Below are 27,759 nucleotides of genomic sequence, written 5' to 3'. Positions count from 1 at the left end.
TGTAATTCACGTACCTATTGACACAGCTTTTTACCCTGCTGAGTGTTGTTATTTCTTCAGTATCATCGCTGATGTAATAACAAGTGTTTCACATACTGCAGAACTGCAAAAACAGAAAAGAAGGTCAGAAAAAAACACCAGTATCAAAGATATTACCATGAAATGAGGTAATTCACACTGCATCATTGCCAAGGAAGTAACACTGTCCTAGCTGTAATGCTTCAAAGTACTCCACAATGTAACAACATTTATTGCTGGTTTTTCAGGGGTGCATAGGACAGAATACGTACGTTATGAAAAATATACCAACCTGTTGCTATTGGAGTCACTTTGCACAACGTCTGAAGACCCATAACACCATACAGTTATTTGATCTACAGCAACATAGGCGAGTGCTGCCTTGTTTTCCACTCACTGCAGGTCACGAGGAGCAAGCTTTACCCTTTCATCATCAGCTCTTCCCTCTCCTTCTCAGGGAGGATTCATAAAAATACAGCTGTAAGAGTGCGTGAAAGAGCTGGCACTGCTACACGTGTAGGTGGGGTGGCGACGCTTGTCTGAAGGTCGTCCTAAACACGAGGCTCTGGGCAGCCGGCACGGAGCAGCTAACAGCTGGCATTTACAAAATGTAGCCTTTGCTGCCTCTTCTCTGACAGGTTATTTCATGAAGCCAAAGTTGGTTTTGTTCTGAAGGCAAGAATGAACAGAGTGGCCATAAAGAGGCAGAAAAAAATATTTTTTGAGGTTCCCAATACTTTGACATAAGGTCGCCACTCCTGCCCAGGAAAGGGAGAGAAGTGAAATGGACAACTGCACATTTTCTACTTTGCTGTAATATTTTGAATTCTAGGACACATATCTACAATCACCTCTGCTACAGGAGGATCTCAGGGTGGCTTGGAAGGAAAAGATCCAGTGGGGCACACTGACAGAATAAAAGCTATTACATGTTAGGTCTTTACTGAAGAATTTCAATGGGTTTAATTTAATTTCAAGAGGGTTTTGAGAGCCAATATTGTGTAGCCCTTTATCAAGGGTTATCTTATCATAAGCACAAAGCTTCTTTTTTAATGTATCTTTTGAGTTTTTTCAAAGCAATGAATTTTCTTTTGAGAGACTTCCATTACAGCCTGCACCATGCTCTGTGAGAAAAGGTTTAATCCATGCTGCTTCTGCTGTCATCCATAGTGTCAAAAAAGAGCAATGCAAATATTCACAATGTTCTCAGATAGAAATATAAAAAATAGCTTCCTGGTTTCATAGTAACCTAATTCCAGCTTTCTCCCCCCCAAAAAAAATCTTTCTAGCCATTTATTTCAAAGATAAATTGGGCAGCTGCCCAGAGTAACCAAGATAACATCATTAATTTGTCCATATTGTCACTTCCAGCAGCTTCCTTCTGACTATATATTTACTGCAGATAGATTTTCATCTGTCCCACATGTTAATGAAGATACATTTTAAATACAGCTAATAAACAGAAGAAAAATTGTGATCCACTTTGCTCCTGTGATGACTTTAAAACATCACACATCAGTCATCTGAACATTCCCCTTTAAAATGCTATGTGCTATCAGAAATCTTACAGTTCTCTGCAGGATTAAAAAATACTCCCTTTTTTTTTTTTTATTTCCTGTAGGAACTCCCGCTATGTTCCTACTGTATATTTTGTTCCTCTTTGTTCTTTGGGTTGACTGGCAAAAACTTGACCCATAAAACCCCCATGCCACAACTACAGAAAGTCAGAGCCATCTTCTCCGCACAGGAGCTCTGATGCAGCTATACGCAGAGCTCTTCCATGGTTGCCATTGCTCCAAGATCCAACTTTAAAGGCACAATTCCTACTACCAGTAAGGAACCTTTTAAGTCTATTGCACTTCCAGGACAATGATGTACATTATCTTTGACCTATCCCTGGATCACCATTCCTCCCTTAAGATGCCTCCTGTTATCTCCTATCTCATATGAAGGACTAGTCTCAAACCACATCCGGCCAAAAGCAAGGCAGGTCTCACCATTCCTCTGAAAAGGTGCTATGAGCATCCGTCAGCTCTCCAAGAGCTGTGCTCCCACCAACTTCATCTTCCTATCCCAATCCCACTAGCTCAAACCAGGCCCTTCACCTCTCATCTCTTGCTCCCCACCCCAATCCCACTACCACACTTCTAAGCCACGCTCACGTCCCCAGACTCCCCATCATTCAATTGCAATAGCAATTGCTTTGTCCTTTGGGGTCGGAAATAGTGCCTGCATTTGACCAGACCATTTGAGGTAGTCATGTCCCAATCCACTGGGACACGCGTGCGTTGTTAACTGATTACCCTGGTGCCTCACATGTATGTTGAATGCCTGACTAGCAGACTGCCTCTTGACAGGCCAATGGGAGTACCAAGAGAGGCCTCTACTGGATCCCAAACCTTGTTGTGAGACTGGTTGTCTCCTAATTTAAGTGAGAGTAAGTAAACCACATGGTGACCTTTGGATGCACTGGTAACGGATTCCTTCTGTGCACAAGACCTTGCAACCCATGTACAAAAACAGTATACTGCATCAAATGGAGAGAAATCTAATCAGACTCAGGAATATTCTCAGATCCTCCCCAGTTTTAAGCATTAGCTAGCTCTAACTTTCTAATTGTAGCTACCATGTATTTCTTCACAACTCCTGCCATATTATTTGCATCTTGAAAAATACTATTCCTAAAATAATGCTTTAAAAATGGTAACACTGCATTAGAAAAACTGACTGACTGCTGGTGCATCATGCCAATGCCTAAAACATTCACCAGAGCTGGCTTTGAGAAAAATAATTTGACACAATTTTTACAGCGGCACTCCTGACAACGTAATGAAAATCTATCAAGACGACCTTAGATGCATGTTTTTACTAAGCAAAGCAGCCAAATACATCTCTATTTTCTAGTAAGGAAAATGTGAACTGTGTTGAGTGAAGACTTCTTACATGGAAGCATTTTTTACATTCTGCACTCATGAATGTAAATCATCCTTTTTTTTTTTTTATTAAATTTTGACACTAGAAGTCAGGACATGCTTAACATGCTATAACTGTGCTTAGTTTAGCTAGGCTCTGAAATCACTTGTAATTAAGTGAAGCGTACGGAAAGAAAAGCAAAACTGATTAATTTTGACCTTTTCTCCAAGCATGTAAAAGGGACAAATGTTTTATACAAATGTGCAAATATCTCTAGCAGCAGAATCACCTTCTGTAAAGCAAAACCTAAACCTAAACAGTTTACTCATGGACTGGCCGGAAAAAAAAGTTTACTGATCGAGCCTTGATGAGCATTGTACTTCCCCCGCTAAGATGAGGAACTGACTGACATGCAAGACTTGCTGTTCTTGCAGCCACAGGAGTAGCAAGAGAAACAAAAAACAGATATCAGAGACATGATGTGAAGTGATGAATAGGCTAAAATTAGTTAACATTCTTATTTCTTTTGTGAAGAGAATGCAAGTTCTTAAAAAAAAAAAAAAAAAAAAAAAAAAAAAAAGAATTCAAAAATCCTAGAAGGCCAGTGTCTTCTGGCAAAGAAATAGCAGACAGTTTAAATCTCAGTGCACCAATGCGCACACACACACGTGTATGTGCACATGTACAAGCACAAGTACATGTGTAGATTATAGCTTTCTTGTTTTAGGAACATTGCCTGCAACTCAAAAGCAGGTCATACAAAAATAAGGGGGGAAAAACCATCACCTTCATAACTGTATCATTAATGCCAGGAAATTTTATAGCTAAGGCAACATCTACCCTGGTCCTAAAGACAGATTGTCAATATTCAGCATTTTCCCACCCCAGGTTTTGTAGCTTACCTTTCCAAATGTTTGTGTGGTTTATGAGGATTGCACATCCTTCTTCTGGTTGTAGTATTAATATTTTCACTAGAAGAAAGTGCTATTCTTCTTATTCCCTTTGCTCTTTTTTTTTTTTTTTTTTTTTTTTTTTAAAGTTAGCATTGTTCAAACCTGGAATGAAATACAACAAGACGACTGAGTAGAAAATTAAGTTTTTGTCAAAGCTCAGTATAAAAGTTGAACATCCTTTAAGCCACATGCAAAGAAGCAGCACATAAGTGAAACAATACAGAAAACAGGTTTAGCTCTGCTGGGCTGCAAATAAAGCTGGATTATTTTCTTTGTTACTTTTTTGTTATCTCAGTAAATCTAATTCTGGGCAGCACTGAAATGTTATGACATATCATACTTGAAAGTTTTCAATAGAAACAGGAAAAAAAGAGATCTATCAAGTAATAAAACAATAAATGAAATTAATGAAATTTTGCATTAGATGTTTTGGGGGATTTTTTCTGTTTGCTTTATGCAATGAAAGGAACCAAAGCCAATCATTCCGCAGTTCAGGAATTCTCTCAGGTATAAGAGTTTGTATGTAAACATTGCCTGCCTCCATCCTCCTGCCTCCACCCTTACTGAGAACAGGCCAGTAGCCACGTACCAAGTAACAAAAAGGTAGGTGGCACAGAGGAAGAGAAAGATTCCAGTATCTGAAGGGCAATTCTGCTGGCCACAGAGAGCAGGGTGATTTCCTGCTGATCCTTATCTTTCCACATCCCAAATAGAATAACCAAAATAAGTTCCTCATGTTATTTTCCAGCTCAGCAATTGTGGCCATTACCAGACTGTCATATTAGGGCAAAAATTATGTGAAATGGTCTATCTGATAAGAAATGGAAGAGGGGAAAGTGTAAAAGTCATGGTGAACATGAGATTTACCCCAGAAAAAAAGGTGAGAATCCATTTCCTGAGGTTGCATCCAGCATTACTGAAAGTAGGGGAGTAATCTCAGCAGTTTACATACAGCCAGAATGACCCAAACCTTGCCTCATGCCCATAATGAATGTGTCTGAGGTGGCCTTCAGGCATACTAGTGGCATAGAGTTAACTCTATGGCATCTCTGAGAAGTCCAATTGCACATCAAACTACATTGTGGGTTACCTGAAGAAGCTGTGCCTATCTCCCCCACCAATCCAGGCAGCCATGCTGCCTGACCAAAACTGGCAGGATAAAAGTCCTTCCTAGAGTGGCTGTGATGCTACACAAACACACAGGGTGTGCGACCAGTCAGCACGCAAGACAGTATTGCAGAGTCAGGGCAGGGAGCCTCTCTCATTTCCACCCACTCCTTGATGCAGATAGCTCGGATAGGGATAAACTTAGGTTAAAATACTCTCACGAGCTCCAGCAAAAGCTGCATCTGACTGAAAACTCAAGGGATGCTGCAGTTTAGGAAAACAAGGGATCTGTAAGACTGCATGCAACATACAGGCAACACATGTACAATCAGTATGAAGATACATAAACGATACGATCGACAAGTCCATAAATACCAACAAAGAAAAATGAATGTAGATTTTCAAGTGAATGTTGAACTGTGAAAGGGGTGTGAGCTGTTGGTTAGCCTACATAATTTAAAATATACTTACAGGACTTCCCACTTCCCCTCCCTTCACAGCCTGCCTGCACAAATGCAGTAATGAGGCTGACGTCTTCTTTTTGGAAAGGTAACAATGCTAAAAATCATTGAGAGGATGTGGTAAGACAAGAGGTGTGTTCTGCATGAAAAGGGTGGGAAAGAAGATAGCAAATGGCTGTACCAGGAAAAAAAAAAACAAAAGAAAGAAAAAAAAGAAATATTATTTAAAATGAAACGTTGTGAAACACTGAGAATGGGAAGTAATCACAACCATCTCTATGGTCAAGTTACATAAATTAACCAGGAAGTTTTAGAGACTACGGCAATTTTTTAAATGCATCTGAATTATCACACGGTTAATGAAAAAAAGGAGAGTGTGAAATTTTTCTTCACTGTTCTCCTAGCAGTTAGAGAGATTTTTTAGGAAAACTGATTAAATACACAGCTCACATTGGCTTTCCCCGGACGCTCAGCCAACTATAGCTGCAAGCATAATTATCCATATCTAGGCTGCACACACCAAATTGAGAGAAAAATGTAAGCTGGTTTCCAGGTAGGTGCTCGATGTACTCAGTGTAGGCTGAGAACACATGCAGACTGCTATCACAGATGAAGTTGGGCTTGTGTCAACAAGCTCACCTGGACACTACGGCAGCAGGCTGCCCAGGGCAATATTTTAATATTTGTTCATCTCTGCTTACCTATTTATTTCCATACCTTTCAGTCCTATCGGGTGAGGCCGCCAACGTCAACTGCTCTGATGCTCTCTAGCTACAATGTCACTGCTGGCAAATGCCACAGCGAGAATCCTAACCTGCAGACGTAACCATAACTTAAATGCAAAGTCCATAACTATTTCTTTTAATACAAGCAAAGATGATTGTTTAATTATGAGAAAAAAGGCCATGATTTTGAGAAGTGTCATGGTTGTCATTGCAGACATTTGGATTGATATACAAAGTGCTTTCGTCATTAACACTGTGAGAAGTAGCAGAACTACACAGTACTCTTTCTCATCCCAATACACCTCACTCCACTGGAAGTTGCTCCCTTTTCATTACAAAAATAGTCCTCACTGGGGTGTAGCAAAGTGTGCAAGTCTGCACAGTGTTTTTCCTTGCTTAGTCCTTTCCAGAGCAGCAAAAACAAAGGCACACACTCTTGCACACTGAAGCACCACGCCAACTGTCCTGCCTGACATACCACTGATTTTATCGCTTCATCATTGAATTAAGGTGGCTGCTTTGAAGCTGTAGCCTGAACAAAGTACACTACATAGTAGTCATAGCAGCTGTACTTTGAAATAATATTTTCTTAAAATATAAACATGTCATTAAAAAGCGTGTGCCCTTACGGGAATATACAAGCAGAGACAACGCATGGGAGACCTTCAGCCCAAAAAACATCTCAGTGGAAAATCTGCCTGCTGCCCTCCTACGTACAGCACAGCCTGCATGCTCTTAGACCACAATAAAAGGAGGCCACAGCCCTGCCTTTACCATTCAGTGGATTTAAAGCTGATAAGTTATTATATTTATGGCAGGTAAGGATCAATCTGAGTAACAACAAGAGGATTTTTTTTCCTAGTAAAATAAACAGAACTACCTAGGGGGGCTTACACCCTGGCCCTGATTTTCCGGCTGTGGACAGAAGATAGCAGGTGCACAACCTCCAGCTAAACTATAAATGCCCAGTTTAGAGAGTTTCTGCTGGTTACGCTGCAACGAGCAGGGTCTCTGCAAGGTCTCCACCCCCTCACATGACTTCATTTACTGGCTCCACAGGTTAGTTTTGAGGGAGTGAGATGTGCTAGAGCTGATCTAGTTTTCCCCTTCTGTCAGCAGGAATAACCAGGAAAGGCTACAGGCAGTTCTGGAGGCCAAGACAGCTAGATGAAAAGACAACTTGCTAAGAAGGAAAGGGCCTTGTCTTTGGAAAAATCTTCTCTTTACCTTCTCTCCCTCTGCAAACTCTACTGCTCCTCCCACCCCACCAGTTGCCACAGCAGCTCTCTTCTTTAACTAAATGAGTCTGGAGCTCTCATTGACTTGGAAAGAAAGCCAGTGACTGCAGCATAGAGAACTTTCTCATTAGCTTGCCTGACGAAGTAGGAGTCTGTTTAGTTAGTTGGTGGTTTAATCGACTTTATTTTAATGAATTATCCATGAAGTGGAATACACAGAGGTGTCAAAGTAGTCTGAGATCACCACCATTATCATCAGACGAGCTCGGAAATTAGCTCTGAATGCAGCACTTTGTATGGAGCCTAACAAAACACATAGAAGCACCAGCCAAAGTTAAATCTTCTTCCTCTCTGCAGAGACATTGCCGTACCTGTCTGATGTGGTGATGGGTGCCAGCTCAGCATGCCCATGCACAGGCCTCTTCCACTGGCTTGGAGAGCGAGTGAACCGCTGCAAAGATGCGATTGAAAAGCTCATATTCATGCTTCGTTGTATATGAATTAACTACAAGGAAAATTATAAATTGAGGTTTTTTGATTCAGAAAAGCATTGACCTAGGTGATCTCTGACATCTGCAGCTCAGTTGATCTGCTTAAGAAATACGTGAATTTTTCAACAACAGAAGAATGTTGTAATCCGTTCAAGGGTGGATTTTTTCCTCAAAAATATATCATATAAAACTCTCTTCTGTGAAATATTAAAACTAACAGATTGGAAATATCAAAATTTACAGCATTACTAACATCAGTGTAACATCGTAACAATGTAACAGCATTGCCAAATGCTCTGAAAATCGAGGGGTATGATGCCCGATGCTTTCACCTAAGCCCTGAAACTGTACTGTAGCTGAGTTTGCCAGCTGCTTGGTAACATTTCTTGCAGCACAGAGATTTCCTTGGCAGGACCCTTTGCCTTGAACATACTTTTGACATCTGAGGTAAGTCTGGCAACATTTCTGCTTCTTATTTAATTTTTAAGTAACTATTGCTTTAAAGTTCTAAGCCCGAGTTTCCTGCCCCAAGTAAACCAGAGCGCTTCATTTTTTACTTTCATTTTCCATCTTACAAATCTTGACAGGTTCCCCTCCTGCTTCCCTGTTTAACGGCCAAAGGACCTTTAACAGGAAGATTCGGTTTTCACAAGCACTCAGAATACGTGTGTGCTGATCATTCGTGAGGTAGCTCACGAGACACTGCTTCTTACCAGAGGAAGCCAGATCCTCATCCACAGCCACACTCACCCATTTGACTATTGTGTATGTTCAGGTATATCAAAAGTAAGACCTAGACCAAAAAAATGTACCTTCCCCAGGGCTGGATGTTAGGGCTAAATCCCACAGCTATCTGCCACAGCACTCGTCTCCCTTGTGGCTGAGGGGCAGATTTCAATGCAAAGCACACCAAGCACCCCATGCTTATTTAAACTTATGTCCCTCATTAATCAGTTTTCAATGGAGATTTTGTTTTTAATTAAAAAATCTTAATGAATAATGTCAAAAAGTAACAGCAAAAAGAAGTCTACAGTCAGTTCACTGTATCCAACCAAAACTCCTTGTGGATCATCTGAGTCTGATTCTTCATATCCATGGGGAGTTTCATCAAAAGAAAATGTCAAGAAACAAAACTATTTTTGTTCTCAGTTGCTCTGACAAGATTAACTAAAAGAAGTTAAAAATAAATATATTTCTCAATGATACTATAAGCCATTTGGAGTATTATTCTTTTCTTTTCCCCATGTGTTAATTAGACATTTCAGCTTTTAGGTGACCCTGAGGAGGAGAGAAGGTCATTTAAAAACTAGCTGATGTGTTTCTCCTGATTACACTAGCAGGTCTTATCGCCCAGCAGCAATCTGGATAGAGCAGGCTGGTTTGGTGCAATCTGGAAGGCTGTTGTAATAATTGATAGAACAAAATGCACACGGAAGAGGCTGGTGGCTGTATAAAACTCCCTCAGAGCTCCAGTTACTGCAGAAGTACACTCAAGAAATCAGCATGACCAGCCAGTCTCAAGGAATCCAGCAGCTTCTGCAGGCGGAAAAACGTGCCAAAGACAAACTGGAAGAAGCCAAAAAAAGTAAGTATCTGGACTGGTTTTATTGTATTTTTCTACTATAAACTCTCTAGAAATACAGTCATTCATGGAAAAAAAGCATTATTTCATCTGTACACATAACCCAGCTGCTGCCCCTATTCCTTCTTCTGTACCACTTCCCTCTCACTTATGTTACTATTTTGTCATGACTGTAGTCAGGCATATAACCGAACCTGAAGGTTCGCAGTTTGCTTAACACTCTTTGTGTATGTGCCTGTGTACCTTTTACATTAAACACGGTTTTCTTTGTTATATTCATCCCGTCAACTATCTTTATCCTTGCTTTATCCCAATCCCACTAATGACACTACAGCTTCCCTTAGGTACTCAAACTAGGAGCCTGCACGCCTCTGGCTGCCAGCTCTGCAGAGACTCCGGACTCCAAACTCTGTATTTCTCTTTTTTAGGTCTTGTAGAACGTTTTCAGTGTTCCTCTCTGCTTGTGAAAACTAGGAACTTACCTTTTAATCTCAGTTGGTCTTCAAATAAAAAATATGAAAGCAAATGGAGACTTCAGGATAATTATCATTATCATCAGTCACAGTACAATCAGAAGGATTGTCACTACTGTCATCCCTATTAGCCTAACATGGCACATGCAATCAACAAGTGATTAAATGTTCAATTTGAAACAAACTTCTCGTTTGCTGAATGCCTAAATGCGCAGGGTAAAGCAGGTGTAAATACCCAAGAATAATAAATTAAAATAGTTTTATTCTAGTCAGCTATAAGCAAAAAGTAATACCAACAAATACAAAAATGAAGGTAATATCCAAAAAAAATGTTCTAGCTGAATCTGCTAATAATTTAAATAAATAATTGTGTAGGCAGAGCCTTTCCATTATCTCTTTTTCTGACCTTCGCTTTCTGCATTTATCTCCTAATGTTTTAATGCAAAAATACGGTGACCAAATTCTCTGGAAATAGGAATGAACCACATGAGTCACTGAGCTGCATCTGCAAGGGCACATTAATACTGTTTCACAGAGTGATCTTGATTTAGAAGACAGCAGCAGGGAAACTTAATGTCGTCCTACAGGCCTCAACTAAAACACATGAAGATGATGTCATGTGCCAGCAAGAAACTGTGATGAAGAAATATATTTTGTTTTCCAGGGAGAAATAGAAGCCAAATAAAAATAATTTGTGTAGTCTCTACATCCCTTCTACACACAAATCAGCATCACTATGTATTCATTACTTATTAGCAGGACATATTAATTTGCACAGTACATACAGAAAAAAAGTGGAAAGGCAATAAGGCTTCTCTGAGCGCCTAGCTACTGCCTATGTCTTGTAGCCACGGAAAAGGCAACAGAACAAGACGACGCTCTCTCGTCCTCATAAAACCAAAAGCTCACAATAAAAAGTTGCTGCTCCTAGTCTGAAAGCAAGGAATAATTCAGCAGTGATTCAAACCTTACACAGCTAGATGAGGTGCTCTTGGTGGTATTGCTCTTTCCTTCCCACTTAGGATAGGGGCAACATGCTGCTCCCAAGGACAAGAAGCAAGAAAGCATATGACCTGGGCAGGCACCGTCCAGCCCTAAACGGAGAGGAGGAGAGTCTGGTCTGACCACAGACTGCAGAATCAGGCCTGTAGCTACGATAGCTTGATGCTGACTGCCCTTTGTGTTTGGTTTGGCGGGGTTTGGGTTTTTTTTGTTTGTTTGTTTGTTCTTTTAAATAGACAGCTATCAGTGAAGACAGTAAAAATATTTCATTAGTATGAGTTCCTTCTCTATTACTTTCAAAGCTAAACATATTTTCCTCTTTTAGAAAAATTACATAAGCAAAATATATAATCCTGATAAATTCACAAATTGAAATAAAGAAAATTCCATTTAAGCTACAGGAAAAAAAGCTTTTACCAAGATAATCTATATTAAACTCAAAATTACAAGAGATTTTCAGTGAACTTACAAAAAAAAAAAAAAGAGAGAGAGAGCGATTTTGCTTGTAGCATTTCCCCAAATTATGTGAGTTCCATAATAATCATTTTTGTTAGTATAATTGCCTCTGCTGTCATATGCCAAATTGACATTATTATACTGGCAGATGTTTTCCATATTTGTCCTTAACTTCAATACTTTTCATAGCAATGTCACTATGCCACACTAGATACCTAACTACACCAGCATAGCTTAAATAGTGTGGGACAAGGACAAACGGGATTTTTTTCAGTGCCAAATCCTGTTGCGCCAAGTCAGGACAACTTCAAGTCTTTCACCTAGAGAGATTCTGCACGTAGATCAACATGAAGGACTGCACAGATTATCTCTGATTGACTGTAAAAACTAAAATAAAAGGAAACACCTGAAATGCAATCAACCAATATATGCAATATAATTGGTTTACCCTATGCACATAGAATTTGGAAAAACAAGACAGCAACATGCTGCTGCATCTCTGGAAACACCAGCTCAAAGCCAGTTAGTACCAGTTCAAATCAGCAGATTCTGCTTAGAGCCTGGGGATCTAGAGGTCTCGGGTGCAAGTGAAAACAAGGAAATTGTCCAGCCTGTACCTGTGCGTTGCTTTCCCTGTTACACTGTAAATATGACCTCCCTTGCCACTGCAAACAATCTTTGCACAGCACGTCTATATGCATGAGTCAGATTATTCTATTTACATTTAAATATAAGAAGAATGAAAGGTAGATCATTCACAGGACATGACCAGGGCCAGTCACTTTCAAGGAAATGTGATTATCAAAAACTACCCTTACGCAAAACCCTTAGTGTTATTGATAGATACTCATACAGTCCAATCAAAATTGAGCATGAACAGATAATGGGCTCAGTTTTTGCTGACATTTGTGTAACTGTTTGCAATGCAAAATCCACTTTAGATATCTGAAAAATTAACAAATAAATAAAATGCTATTTATAGACAGGAAACCAAGCAAAAATATTGTGATAAAACTCCGTACATGTTGTTTCAAACTTCTTGGTCAATACTCTTTATCCTGGCTTGCAATATCTGTACTGTATCATTGGCTGATGTCAGTTACATCTGACAAATTATTAAGTTTTTTGGTAAATGCACGTACACAAGGCTGAAACTATCGAACTGATTAAAAATGAAACGAAACAGCCTGTGGTCCTCTGTCCTTTTATACACTGCATTATTCTGTCTCTTATTTTTTCTTTAAGCATAACTTAGACCCCAGAAATAAATGAGCATTGTCAGAGCCAAGATGTCAATTCCTGAAAATCCTTTTGGGTAAAACAAGGGAAACAAATGTGTGATGACCACTGGATTTAGCAAAATTTGGTTTCCTATAAGTTTTCATGCCGTGGCTCGATTTCTAGTGCCTAAAAAAATGAAAGCTCAGATTAAAGCTTTCAGGAAATCACGTTAAAAAAAAAAAAAAAATTAACCAAAATAAAATATTATAAACAAACCTATATCCTTCACTCTCTCTTGGATAATATCCAGGACACGTTCTGTCTGGTGAAAAAGCTATATATACTGATCAGCTGCTTCTATTGTACTTTTTTTTTTTTAAATAAAGTTAAAAAAAAATAATCCTCTCAAAATAAGCCTTCCAAAAATCCCACTGTGCAAGCAATTTAACACTCTTGAAGACAACTGAAATGGTCCTATTTAAAATAAAAATAGATTAATTTTTGGCAACTTTATTTGTATGACATGATTTCTATAAAGAAATTTAGCCTGGATGACATGTTTGAAAACAGAAAACCAATTTTAGCAAGGCAATTTTTAGAAAGTAAGATAGCGTAGTGTTTGAGCAAATCAGAATGCAACATTTTCAGAAATATTTGGTGTCTGCTATCTTTGTCTTACAAGGTCTAAGAAATCACCAACAGCTGAAAAACTCAAAGTTCTTTTGCATCTCACTAGAGTTAGTTCATTACCATCACAGAAATACCCAGCATTTCCAAATATAACTTTTCCCTGTGCGAATAACGTTTCCCCACTGGTTAGGTAAGACAAACTCTAATACGGGCAGGAACGGGCAGAACCCCCGGTACGCCCTTCGGTGTGAAATTCTCTTCAAAGTTGCAACTTTCTGTACCTCACTTTCCTGACCCTAGAGTAAATTTCTCGTGGTCAGGTTGGTTCACCCATCTGCATACGTTTCTAGCTCGCTTTTTGCGCGATCTTGGCTGAAATTCAACGCTCTGCCACCCTTACGCATGTAAGGTTTGATTTCACCTCGGCTGTGCGGCTGCAGAGAACCTGGCCCATACGATCGGTGGGATTTTGGCAAGGCAATCCTTTATCGTACAACTAAGGTAGCAGACAAGCAGTTAGTAACAGACTGATTAATTAATTTGGATTTGCCTCTAGTGAAACAGCAGGTTAAGCTCCAGTTTCTGCTCAACTTAATCAGGTGCAGCATATGCACTGTCGCATATGTTGGCAGTTGCTGATTCTGTCCACGACGTTGTTGAACTAGCAGTAATTTACTCACAGCTTTTCCACTTAATTAAATAGGAAGCAGCAGGTTCCTGCTGTGCCAGTCCTAAAGGCATCACGGAAAAATGAAATGGCTGCCACCCTATAGCAACACCCTACGTACGGTGCTTACTCCAGTGCACTGTTAAGAACTGACATGTTTGTATATGCATACATGGGGTTTGTTTGCTTCGCTAGCTCCATTGTCAGGGGCAGATGAGCTGGTTTTTTCTACCTCGTTCTATTGTGTGCATTTTAAATGGATTTATTTATCTATCTGGTGGCCAAAATACGCAACATATTTACTACAGATGGCCCCCCAGATGGAATTTGAAATTAAAATCCCACTGATTTTGAAATAATTTGCTACTGAGATCCAGTTCCTCAGCTGGTGAAATTGGCAGAGCTTCATCACAGTCCACTTCCACTGACTTGCATCTTCAGAGAATCACCTCCTGAAGGCATGCGCTACAAAGGGCTGATGAGCTCCAGATTTAGAGATGAGGATAAGGGGAACTTCAAAACATAGACCTAAACCTGGTTCCAAATTTTGTCGTCCACAATGATGTCAGGCTTTTACGTGAATCTGCCAGTTTATGCTTATTGATCCCAAGACTTAATACAGCAATAGAAGCTGATGTAATCAGCTCTTACCAAACAAATACAAACTTTGCAGAGGAACCTGTGAGGTTTTAAACAGCCTCTCTGCCCCTTTATACATAATTATAGCTCCCTGGTGGCATATGGACTCTGATAAATGTAATTAACTACACAAGAAAGCATTCTCCAGGTGAACTGAGATTCAGTAAATCTAACAAGAGCCGCATTGTGTTGCTCCTCCGTGTAGGAAACCTTTACAGAATCTCACCTCACCTCTCCACAGATCCCACAATAAGCACAGCACTGAGTCAAATGGCCCAGAAACCAAGGCTTTAAAAGGAAATTTGCGTGTTAGGCATCCTTCTGCCTCTACTCACCAAACTGCAGATACGGACTTCAGAACGGGCCATCCACCAAACCAACAGTTTACCATTGGATCAGGCATTTCATCCAGGATTTTCCTGAATCACAGATGCATCAAAATCAATGTTTTTTCCTCACAGCATTCAGGTTCACTTTGGTGCCAGGCCCAGGGGAAGCTGATTACTATATGTCACATCTAATAAGACTTCAGAAGTCCAGCACAAGTGGAACCAATCCAGTGTAGCTGCCTGGAGAAAATAAATGAGAAATAGTGATGCCTGTCTTTCTAATTTAGCTGGAGAATGCTCTTTAGGATTTCAGAAGAGGTACTGGTTTTAGCTCTCACGCTTGAATTGAATGATTTTTTTAAAATCTTTCCAAAGTATTCATAAAAATCAACGATGTCAAGCAGGTGGCTACAAAAAATAAATAAATAAAAGGATATTTCATGCTTCATACTAAGATCCCTCTTTCACTTGCCCAGTCTTCATGTCTTCATTGTCTTATTTTTGTGATGTCCTAATTTAAGCAACTAAACAATGTATTTTTTTTCCCCATCAGAGACCTTGCGTCCAGTAAGAGAAAGGAGCAACCTTAACCTCTCCCACTCTAGCTGCACAGCAGAGAGGCACAAAAAAAAAAAAAAAGTCAGCTTTAAATTCCAGAGGTTTACAGCCTCATTAGTTAGAAAGTGGCTTTTTCCTCGCAAAGCAATGTAGATGAGTCCTGTGGAGATCCACGTGACTCCAGCTAGTTCATAGAAAATAGAAAGGCAGAGATGCATCACCATTGGATGGTTATGACACTTTCAGTACTTGCTTCTTGTAAAAACTTAAGCACCACATTTCCATCAAACCTTCTGCTTTCATCTGATACATAACATCCCTGGCAGACCTGACGAATACTATTAATTGTATGTCCAGCCCTGCAATGCCTTACACACGTTTGATTTTTCACAAACCCTTTGTATTTTACCAAAGTAACCATTCTCTGTACATAAAATTCAGCATGGGAACAAGCCTTTGCAGAAGGAAGGCTCTAGCTGCACTAAAGCCTAAAATGCCACCTAACACATCACCCTCCTATTTCAAAAAAAATTTTTTTTTGACTTTACAAACACTTCCATGTTTTCTACACATTAGCAAAGAATACCTTTGACATCCTTTTTCTCTTTATCACTCACTTCTGCATTTACCAAATGTGAGGGGAAAAAGGGGGGGGTGGGGGGGGGAGAAAACAACACAGTGGGAAGGCTGCAACTCAGTTCCTTAGCAGTTAAGATGCATCTTTGCAGTATTTTGGAAATCTGCCAGCTCTAAATAGAATCCAGTTGGTGTGGGATGAAGGGATCTTGGCAACCAATCAATACAGCAAATCTTACAGAATAATGTCTTTTCCAATCAGTGACAACTAAAATCTGTTATCTGGCTGCTACTATTGCTGATGAAGAAAAGATAGATATTTATTTAAACACAAAGCTGCGATAAAAAAAAAAATTAGTTGTGTTATGAGAAAATGTCTAGTTACAAAAGAGATTTCTGTTACTAGCAAAGCAACAAACTTTTCATTTTGATATGTGCTTTCACATAGGGAAGTGGCCTCTGAAGATAGGGTGTTCATGTGACTCGCCTTCAATCAAGGCACGCTACCTACATCACTTTGGCTCTTCTGACAATTCTGTGCAAATAAAACTGCTGTTGCCTTTGCTTCATATGACATTACAATGCCACATAGAGGACCTGGGAAACAGAGATTCATTTTTTAGGATATAGTGATAACTGAAATAACTCCCTGTTTCTTCCCTCTGTTCAGGAAAGGGAAAGAGACTGAAACAGGCCAAAGAAGAAGCCATAGCAGAGATAGACCACTACCGGTTACAGAGGGAGAAAGAATTTAGGCATAAGCAAACGAACGTAAGTAGGAAACTTGCACCCTTTTTCGTAGCGTCAATGTACTCAATGGCGAAACCGATTGCTTCACATGGCATTACTCTGAGGCTTTCACAAACAAACCTGGCCATACTGAGGAAACACACCTATCGCTCAGATAATGCCTGCGCTGCAGAGACTCCAGTTCGACTTTTCCACAGGCTTTGAATGCATTTCCATCTTTGGATGGAAATATCACATCTCCCTTAAAGAAAATACTTTCAGATTCTCTTTGTTTAATTTCAGGACTCTTCCTCGTCTTGAAATTGGAAGTTGAAATAAGGTGGATGTTTCTGCAAAAACAAAGATTTAAAATTTGTCTTTTGATTTCTGCTCTACTTTAGCTGACCTTTTTACTGCATGTAACGCTGCATCTTTGATGAACTCAAATCATCAAAACGTTGGGGGTTTTCACTACAGTTTCTTAACAAAAGCGTTCCCGCTGACACTTTCATATCTGAATTGTGGCTCATTTTATGTATTTACACTATCTTGCAGATTTCTCTAGTATTTTCATGAAGGTTCATCACAAACTGTTCTTTTTTTTCCTTGGTGACCTTCCTTTTTCATTTTTTGTTCTTGCTTTTCTCCTTGCTTGTTTTGTGCAAAGCCAAGGGAAACTACATCTGCAACAGCAGCAACAAAACAAAAAAGCCAAAGAGGTCACGTAAGAACTGCATAACAAACCTGTCATTTCAGCCACAATTCATATGAAACATTTTCCAGGAGAGATCATAAGCCTTAGGAGCACACATACACACAAAGTCTCTAATAAATACCGTCAGCCCCCAGACACAATGTCACACAGCAAGGCCAGGCGGATTTGTTTCACACATACAATTTCAGATCTTTACTAATAGAGTAAAAACACCTCTAAAATACATTCATTTTTTCAGTCAAGGTGGACCTCTTGGTTTAAGGTCTAGAACAGCTAAGGAGAAAAAATTTGTTCCTGTGCTTTGGTGCGAACTCAGATTTTCTCTTTGCAAGCAAAATGAGTGCTGCAAGAAAAGGCCGTTGCTTGTTGACCGAGCACTTTACACAGAAAGGGCAGAACATATATTGCTCCTCAAAAGACAGCATGTCATTGCAGCCCTCCTTCACGTTTCCTGACCCCATTACGTCGAACGTTTATCTACCCCAGGCCAACGCCATCGTTACTAACCTGCGCCGGGAAGGCCGGCAGGAGTTCCTGCTAAGCCAGCGCAGAGGGAAGTCTCATACGCAATTCAGTTTGCTGGCTCAGGTGTTCAGACACTAATAGTTTTGATTCCTTGTCACAGTCACGTTTAATGCTATTCCTCCTCGTAGTATGTGCTGTCATATCCATACTGAGGTAAATTTTCTCACCTCGTGAGTTGTTCCACATCAGTCCAGAATGAACGACAAAAGCAAGACAAAATAATTATTAATTTGACGTTAGAGTGGCAGTTAGCAAGATCTGTTTTCAAAACATACGGAACTTAAGCCCAGAGCTAGAGTTAATTCTGCTAGTGGCTGTGGTGTGGATACCCAGATTCAGAGATCAGTGAACGCTGGAGACTGAAGCCTCACTCTGAATTTTGTGGCTTTGAAGGCACCAGCATAAAACCAGCACGGGCCAGATAAGGAACAGACCCTCAAGGTCAGTGGAAATCATAGACTGCATAAAGCTGTACAGATTTTGACAAGAACAAGATCTTGAAATTCAGAAGCAGAAAAACAGAAAGAAAATAAAAATACGTGGAACTATAAGAGCCAAACTACCTCAAATTATTATATTAGCATGAATCATGCAAGCAGTTTCCCAGGCTACAGAAGCTCTTTTTTAAATTATAACACTTTTCTTGAAAATTTTCAAAAGTACTTAGTAGCTGGATAGCACACAATCATCTGGGAACCCTAGAAAGTTATTTTCCCCAGTGGAAAAACTCAGCTCCATAAATATGGTCTGAACTGTACAATCTTTTCCCCCACGGGGCCCTCCTAACTTGTCTAAAAGCTAATACAAAATACAAACTAAAAATAGTTACCACTGAAAGCTATAATCTTTTCCCAGTATTCACAATTGTATCTCTGTCCTCAATTTCTTCCAAATCAGAAAATGTTTTACATCTGGATTGCAGACAAGCTTCTTACCACATTGCCAGGTGCAGATAAACAGAATTTCAGTGTTGCATTGTGCAAGAATCTTAATTTAGCTGCTTTTCCTTCCTCTAAGGACTATGTTGGAATAAAGTCCCATTAAAAATAAAGCTAGTGACCTCCTCCCTTGTTTCTGGTGGTCATCTAGGTACTCACTAACATCATAGGTTAGCTTGAACTGGCCGTTCACCCAAGGGAAGCGTGGCGGAAACAAGAGGAATATGTTATTTATTCCTCTCACTCCATCAGAATACAGAACTGTCTCCTGATGTGCCCTACACAATTCTTTAGCTAGAAACAAAATTTTCTCTCAATATCGGATGGACTTTCCATCAGGGAGGAATTCAGAGGATGGTGGGGCAGTAGAGGAACAGGACCAAAATCCTGGATTTGGAACGCGTGCATCTGCTTGTAACATAACCTTGCTAAAACGCTCAGCTAGCCTAGAGTCAATTAAATTCTAAGCGAATGTCCTGGTATTAACCGTGCCAGAAGCTGTCTGGTATTTCGCCAGATAAGAAAACGTACCGTTAAAAGACCTTGTCTGAGGCCTGTTGAGGGTTATACATCACTAACTACTGAAGACATTTCAAATACTCTGAAACTCTAATTATGCATTTTCAGAAAGGCTTTCCCATGTTTTGCTCCATAGCCGTGTTCACGTTCATTCTCAGTGAGGCCAAACGAAGCGTACTAGTGATAGAACTTAGTCGACTAGTCATTAAAATAGAAAGTAAATTAAAGTGATTGCTATAAAAGAGAAAACACGTAAAATGTTGTTCCCACAGTGAGCTGGGAAACTTGCATTACATGGAGAGATTCCAGTGCTAATGAGCATGTGGAAGAGTTCCCTTTTAATCCTGTTTATTATGCATGCGGTTTAATCTAGATCCTACCCTTACTGTCAGAAAGCACTGTGAAGTGTCTGCATAATGTTTATACTGGATGATAAAGAGAAATTCTTAGAGGCTGCTTCAAGTACAATGAGCACAGAGTCATATCTAAGCCTTTATTTTGCTTAGAAAACTTTTGCTTTTCAGGTAATGGGCTCCCAAGGTAACCTCTCTGCTAAAATAGAAGAGCAAACAACAGAAACGGTCCGAAACCTCACTAGCAGCTACCACAAGAACATGGAGAGCATGATGAAAAAGCTTTTGAACACAATATATGACATCAACCCTGAAATCCACCCAAATTTCAGATACAAAGTTTAAGATCTGCTGATGTTCTAGGGAAGGGTATTTGTAAGAAGTAGCCTTCTTTCTTGACACCACCAATATTTCCTCCTTTATTGTTGCTGCATGTGTGACAGAGAAGAGCACTGAAGCCCAAAGCCCATAGTTCCACATATATTTTTGATGCTACAAAAATTATTCAAGGTTTCACAAGCATTTGCTGGAACATAGTTGTTTCTTGTCAGTAGCTAAGCCCGTCATTTACATGCGGGTAAGTCAATAACAGCAGAATAAACGATTATTTGACACAAGCAGCTTTTTAGTGGGTGTCATTATTTCTTTTCTTATATAAAATGATCTGCACTAGATGTGCTGTTGAATAAAATCTGTTCATCCCAATCTTTAGTGTATTTAAAGTCATGTAAAATAGAATAATATTACAAAATTTAAAAATAAAGCATTGCTGTTTTGTTTGGAATACGTGGAGCGGTCAGATTATAGACCATACAGGAACTCTGTAGCGTTTGATCAAACAGAATAGACCAAAACATACTTGCAATTTTTGTATGCTAATTTAAAGCAAAATCTAGCTGACTTGTACGGATTTATGAGCAAAAGCTATACTTGAAATTTTGTCCTGTTGGTTAATTATATCACAAGCTTTATATAGCCTTTTGAAGTCTAAAAATGAGAACAGGAGCAATCGTTATTTATGAAATTCTCTTAGTTCAAGGCGCGTAGTAACATATCTATCATTATCTGCCCAGTTACACTGAAAGCACAGGAGTCTATGGGCGCCGATCTCTGCAATCGTTACACTACACACTACGTAAATCCTCAAAAAGTTCATGGAAATAGGCCAGTCACGAATCACTTCTGTTACCCTAAGTGACCTCGAGTAGTTTTTCCCCTCCACAATGACACAGATTCCCTTGAATTAAATTCTACTTTACTGAAGTTAAAAATATATATATTCTGGTGCTTTCAAGGTAAAGCCCGTTAAATCTGATGGACTAAGTGGTGTTGTGGCCCACGCCTGCATCACAAACCCCATTAGTGGCTTATCTTCACTACAAAATTGCACTGATTTAGAAAACAAGCTTGAGAAATCACAACAAGGAGCAAACAATAGCCACAATTTCTGGTCCGCATGGGCACAGACAAATCATTGCAATTTCACAGCAGCTAGTCACAGGCAATCTCATGTTCCAGTGAGGTTTACACAGCTGACATGCTGTCATGTGTAAAATGACCGTAAAGCTGTAGTCAACTTCATGTCAGCAAACATGACTCCTCAAGGCTGTGCCTGATGGTACATAGTCTCAAGGCCCTGACTGCAAGTCTCCTGTGCTTGATTAGATTCCCTGATACACACGACCCAAGGATACCAAAGAAGGGGGGAAGAGACTAGAAATCCTATAGGCATCAGCTGAAAGACTCATTCATTTCAGAGGGCTTGGAATCAAGTCCTGATGGGGTTTGACCTACTGAGGGCATGAGGGAACTCCAGTCCCAACCTAGGCACGCTGGCAATGCCAGGCACCCTCTGCAGCCCACAGCGCCGGCAGGTAATTGCCTCCGATTCAGGTCACGGCTGCAATCCCTGTACAGCACTCAGTTGTGAAGCACGTTATTTTCTGTGAACTTAAATGAGCAGTGCAAAACATTTCAACGGCAAACAGCGTAAACTGAAGTGTACTCTGAACTCCACCTCAAGGGAGCATTGTGCACGCAAATGGAGCACTGGGTCGCGGTTACTGACAAATATTCAGATGTTAAAAACTGAAAAAAGTTATTGATTGGCAAACCAATTCCAAATTTGCCCAAGCTGAAGCAGAGACTGTGGTAGAAGAGAGAGTTTCTTTTAATAGTTAAAGCTTTGAGGTAGGGAATGAGTCATTGGATGAAACTTCAAAATAATTAGATAGTCATATTTTCTACTTTTTATGTGATCTAATACTAAAATAACTTCAATGGTTTTAGCGGAGCTTCTCCAAATGCAAATTATTTAACTGAAATCAGGATTGAGACCACAGCATGAAAGATAATGAAATGAATTGCGCAACGTTAGCTCACATGGGGTTTATTTTTCTGATCTCACCTAGCAACTGATCCCCATTCTCTCTGAAGTCAGAAGAAAGCCTTTAACGCATTTCAGTGTGGTTTGAATATAAGAATCAATTGTGCTGCATGTGATGATGGGCGGGGGGACTCCGCAAGGGGAGCAGAGAGCGGTGCAGATTTCAGCAGACCGTGAAAGGTGAAAATCCTTCTTGGGAGACAATCACCAAACGTAACCGCTCCCTACACTACAGCCGAGCACTTGGCCAGTGAGGCTGGAGTCCAGACGGCAGGACCAAATTTTAAAAAACGGATTGTTCGTGTTATGGTAAAAGTTCAGACTGCATCAGGCAGCTCCCTAACGGGGTGCTTACTCGCCTGTTCAGCGGCATTTCAGACTAATCTCTTGAAGCATGCTCTGAGCGTCTATCTGCCGGTTATCAAACCAAAAATGGCCAAGTGTGAAACGATACAGTAAACAAGGACAGGGGAGGGCAAGTACATGTGATGAGCAGTCTATATAAATTGTATGCTTTGGGAATACGCTTGTAAATAAGAGCAACAAACACAACGAATGCTCCCAGCAAGCAAGCAAGCATGAGGCCCAGCACTGGTTCTGACAGTGCATATCACTAGACAGCGAAGAAAGCATCTTCCTGGTACCCGGCCTTCTTCCCTTCTAATCAGTTAGATTACCATTGAGCAAAACAAGCCCTTCACGTTTAACCAAACAGCGTCTGGATTATGCCTGTAGGGACCCTGAATCCATAACCTGCTCTCCTGCAAAGGCCTGACCCCGAGCACGACTTCCCAGCCCGTCCCCGGTGTCATAGAGGTGGTCGATGCCCGGGGCCAGGGCTGCCGCGCTCCCTCGCAGGGTGGAGGACAGGCCCTGCCCTGCTGCCACCGGGAGCCCCTGGTTTGTAGATTGGCCAAATCCTATGCTGACTTGCAAAAGGGGGTTAAAAAGGTCTTTGCTGTCTGGAAAAGAAGAATTGTATTATTGAATAAATTTAAAATCAACAAATTAAAGTGCCTCATTAAAAAAAAAACAAAAAACAAAAAAGCCGGGAAGTGCAAGAACCACTTTGTATAACTCATGACATGGCTTGGGCTGAATTTTCTGTAGCTGGTTTCCCTTAGTGATATCCATTAAGTTACAATCTATAAGGACTTAGTGATGTGATTTCCATTCATGGCTGATAAGGGATGACACCTGAAGCCATGCAGTTAAAATAGAGTATCTGTTAAACCTAAATAATGTAAAACGCACCAGAAATGAAGAATAAATACTATGCTCTGTGTAGAGGCTTTCTACAGACTATCCTGTTAATTAACTTCTGTAGAGCTTAGAAGCCAAGAAGTGAGGAGTCAGAATCAGTTTTAGCCAGTTATACTAATTGTGATGTTAACTGAAATTGGATTCCATTCCTGGTACATAGTTGCATCAATTAAATTTTCCATATTAAAATATATTTGGAAGATTATGTTATCAGTACAACATAAGTCGCTATTGTAAATGATCACACGTAGGACATAAATGTACGAGTGAAGCTCTTTATGGAACAAAATATTTAATTTCCTGACTTAGAAGGTTTCATAGTTCAAGGGACTGTAAGCAATGTCTCCCTATAAAATGGGATGAGATGACCTACTACTGCAGAGCTCAGATACTACAAAAGGAAAGGTGGGAACAGGTTGGCATGACGTATGATCACTCGAGACGTAAACATGCAGATACGTATGTTCACAGAGAGGCTTGCCCCAGAAACGTCCTTAACAACAGACAAAGCAGAAAAGACCTCAATGTGTAAGGATTTATTGAGCATCCCTGCAGCAAGGGGCTGTGCAGAACTGCAGGTGCCCACCCAGGAAGGGGAAGACTGGGGATGACATCTAAATCCAAACCTAATTTTAGACTACTGAGCAATACCTTCAAACATTTGCGATGGCACGGGCAATTTGCTGTATTTATAGACAGGTTATGCAGTCATCAATTAAGTAACAGTTCTTTTAAAAAAAAGAATGACCCTTTCCTCTATGCTCTGCTTCTTACTTAAGAAAAAAGAGAGAGAGATGACCTTCAACTGGAATGTTCTTCAACTAAAATTATATGAGGGAGAGCTGCACCTTTAGAATATGCATTTGGGGAATTTTTGTTTGCTTTTTTCAAATAATAGTGTCCAGATTAATAAAATGTTATGTAGTACCAATAGAATAACAGCTGGAAAGGTCCAGGTGTTGGTACTCTTTAGATACCTGAGGAAAGGACTCTGGTATGTAAGCGATCTTTAATATCCTTACCATCAATGTTCTCTCTGAAAGGACTCCAGAGTTACAATTTCCCTTGTACTATTTATTCATCAGTAAAGAAGAAAATTTCGAAATGGTTGGAGCTGGGATGAATTCAAATAAGCTACCACACGTTCAGGTTTTGCCTGGAAATTTCTCCACATCTTTCAGTTCAGTCGAAAATGCTGGAAGAACACTTTTGCTGGGGGCTCTCCACCCAGGCTTCTGCCAGCCTCCACACCTTCAAGGCAAAACTCACAGCAGGTGGCCTGCTGTCAGGCCATGACAATATACCTGCAGTAACCACATTACTTTATGTAAATCTGCAGGCTTCATTTTGCTCTTTCCACCAAAAAGAGCAGACAGCCACTGTTGTAGGAACAAGCAGCAAGACGTAAGAAGGGTACATGACCCTTACAGCAACATGTTCTGGAATGAAAAAAATCAGCTTTTCCTTACACTATTTCTTTGTGAACAAAAAAGCCCTGCCTGCTCACCTGTGCTTCAGATTTGAGACAAACAGTCATAATTTTCTGGATAGCAATAGATCACCAGCTTAGCAGATGAAGAGTTCATCATATAGGTGATGGGGAACAGATTATTTTAACCTTTATAGGAGGTAACTACTGTCCTTGCATCTGTATCCGATCCTGACCCTCAGCAAAGTACCGATTTTGCATTTCGTCATTTCACCTATTCAGAAAGTGGGCAGCTGCAGTCTGAACCAGGCAAAGACTTGGGGATGACTGCAGCAATTCCAGTCCCATCCCATGGCAGGAACCCCATCACAGTCATGTGTTGATTAATTAGGTTATGTTCTTATTCACATATACAGTGCATATACTCCAATCTAACTTTCTCCAGTTCTTCACAGAAGTAGAGGAAACGTCTGTTACACGATACACAAGTGCCATATTCCTGCCAAGTTCACAGTGGCCTGTCCTTTACAGATTTGATTATTCCTCATGTTATGGTAGTATAAGGCACTTCAAACTCTGAGCCTTCCCTGAGGAATTTTAACGCTTGTCAGAAGTACATGACCGAACCGGTATTACAACAAAACACTTGGAAAATGTTACTTGGGAGTACTGTTAATACACTCTATTGCACTTACAGGACATGACTGCATGTGGAAAATCTGATGACTGGCAACCTTATTAACTTACTGAGATTCCTCGTTGCTTTTATGAAAGATATGCCACGACTGAATTACCTGACCCAGGGTGATTGAAAGTCCCTTTTGCCACAGACATTTGATTTATTTACAGGTAAATCTGACTCAAATACACTACCAGATTTCCATACCACTTTTGGAAATACAGACATTTTGACTAGTGTGCTGCTTCAGAAAATGTTAGTTTGGTTAAAAATAAGCTTTCTGTGAAATACCATGCCAGAAAAATGATGTCAGTACTTAGCATTAAATAGACTTTGCTTTAAAAGCATACTATTTATAATTTCATTCACTTATAACAAATCAATGATAACATGAATGTTAATCTAAAGCTAATCAGCAATACCAGCATAACTTAATTTGCAACTAGTTCCATTTATCTTTCCTTCTCTACATATTTTGTGTAAATATTTGTTTTACAATCCTGTGGCACTGATTTATTGTAGAAAATAGATGGCTAGATAAAAACAGAAACAGACATATAGTATAAGTGTAATTTAACCATGCATGCGTCACTTTGGTATATAAATAGAGCGTTCTGTGGTCATCCTCTTTCCATTCAGACTTAACTGAAGAAATACTCCAAATACATGAGCAATCCCATTGATGGTAGTGGGATAATTCATACCTGTACTTAAAATTAAGCAAAGGTGAAGTGCAGAGAGCTCAGAGGTCACAGTGCAGAAGCGAGACCCACCAGGAACCGCAGGCCACCGTGAGTTGTCTCAGATAGCTCCTGCGATGAACTTGGATTCAGTGTCTCTTCTGTACAGCCGGTGGGTGCTCTCCACTGGGCAGTACTTCCAGACACGGGGACCAGTATTCTCGCATCCCAGGAACCTGCACCGAGACTCTTTAATCACCTCAGGAGCTACTTTATACCCTACTTCAAACCTGCTTTATAGCCCTGGCTCCCTGTGCAGGAAGGAGATGCATGTTACCTCCTGCTCATGGTTTTCCAGCTGTTAGCAGTAGTAAAGAATGTTTAATAAATGAAATAATTGTGTATTGTATCAGATTAACACTTTCTAACAATGTATCTTCCAATATTAGTTTCAAAGAAAAAAAATAGCATTTTTTCCTGTTAACATTTAACTGCTTTGTCTACACATGCTATAGGAAATGTTTCTTGCGGCACAGGCTGCCAAACCCATTCGTGTATTTTCGCTAATGGCCTTTCCTTTAGCTATTAAGTGCTGTGGTAAGTAAATTAACATTCAACACTTTTCTCTTTTTTTAAACAATTTCTCTTCCATATCATTTCTTAATTACCTTTTGGAGTCACCCACAAAAATAATACTTAATTCTAAGATAAAGAGACTGGAGAATCTTCATTCACTTCTATAAGTACTCTAACTCTTACTAACTTACATAATTCTAGCTACACATATACGTGTATGTGCACACAATTGTCCTATACAAATACGCTTTATATTGAACAGTCATGAAAGTAATTTTTATTATTCATTTTCAGTTCTGACCATAATTATATATCCACTGAAAATGAAACAAACATTACTTTCATTTTTTCTGACAAATTCAAGCTTGAATGATTCATCAGTTCCAATTCAGACAATGCTAAAAATAGCTATTATTCACCATTAAGCTTTTTAGAGCTGACCCAGCAGAATGCTCTCCAAAGCACTTACGGCCTTCCTGGGAATACTCCTTCAAAACTTTTGCATATCCAGAAGAACTATTGTGAGAGAAGCTTGACTGTCACCTGCCATGAAGCAGTACAAGTCAAATGATAGCAATGGAGATTCAGTCAACTCAGTTTTGTGTTAACTTCATAGCTCTGCATCAGGACACACCTCTGGCGGTTGCTACGTTGGGTTGTTCCATAATCTCCCAGCACTTCTGCTGCTCTTTTCTACAATTCCTTCTGCCTGAAGCCAGATTCAGTAAGAGAAACACCTTGTCATAGATGGAGCTACTAGAGTAACAAGGTACCAGAATTAAAATGATGGGCATAATCACCGTATTTCCTAGGCCTGTACATAGTCACTTTGACTCCCAAAATAGCATGCTGTCACTGAAAGAGGCTGCCGAGTGCAAAACAGAGAATTAAAGAGAATTTCAGAACAAGAATGTATCTCAATAAAATA

At 39.9% G+C, this 27,759-nt stretch overlaps 1 protein-coding gene and 1 long non-coding RNA gene across 2 annotated transcripts in view; one reads left to right on the top strand and one right to left on the bottom strand.

The window, feature by feature from the left end:
- LOC138067992 (uncharacterized) overlaps positions 1 to 19,996 on the bottom strand; it is a 33,978-nt gene extending 13,982 nt beyond the window's left edge. Inside the window, exons 1-6 of the long non-coding RNA XR_011142472.1 lie at positions 17,991 to 19,996; positions 16,933 to 17,118; positions 14,912 to 15,145; positions 7,787 to 7,920; positions 3,834 to 3,986; positions 15 to 103 (exon numbers count right to left, since the gene is read on the bottom strand). This is a non-coding gene — a long non-coding RNA (uncharacterized lncRNA). The remainder of the gene's footprint in view (positions 1 to 14; positions 104 to 3,833; positions 3,987 to 7,786; positions 7,921 to 14,911; positions 15,146 to 16,932; positions 17,119 to 17,990) is intronic.
- On the top strand, positions 9,233 to 26,802 carry ATP6V1G3 (ATPase H+ transporting V1 subunit G3). The gene is made up of 3 exons (XM_068952112.1): positions 9,233 to 9,491; positions 16,710 to 16,810; positions 19,990 to 26,802. Exons 1-3 carry the CDS (start codon positions 9,410 to 9,412, stop codon positions 20,161 to 20,163), a joined length of 357 nt encoding a protein of 118 aa, XP_068808213.1. The 5' UTR covers positions 9,233 to 9,409; the 3' UTR covers positions 20,164 to 26,802.
- The last annotated feature ends 957 nt before the right edge of the window (positions 26,803 to 27,759 follow it).

Source organism: Struthio camelus, chromosome 8, assembly GCF_040807025.1.
Source record: "Struthio camelus isolate bStrCam1 chromosome 8, bStrCam1.hap1, whole genome shotgun sequence".
Classification (NCBI taxonomy): Eukaryota; Metazoa; Chordata; class Aves; order Struthioniformes; family Struthionidae; genus Struthio; species Struthio camelus.
The sequence above is the reverse complement of the archived record's forward strand: the minus strand, read 5'-3'. Positions and strand labels throughout refer to the sequence as shown.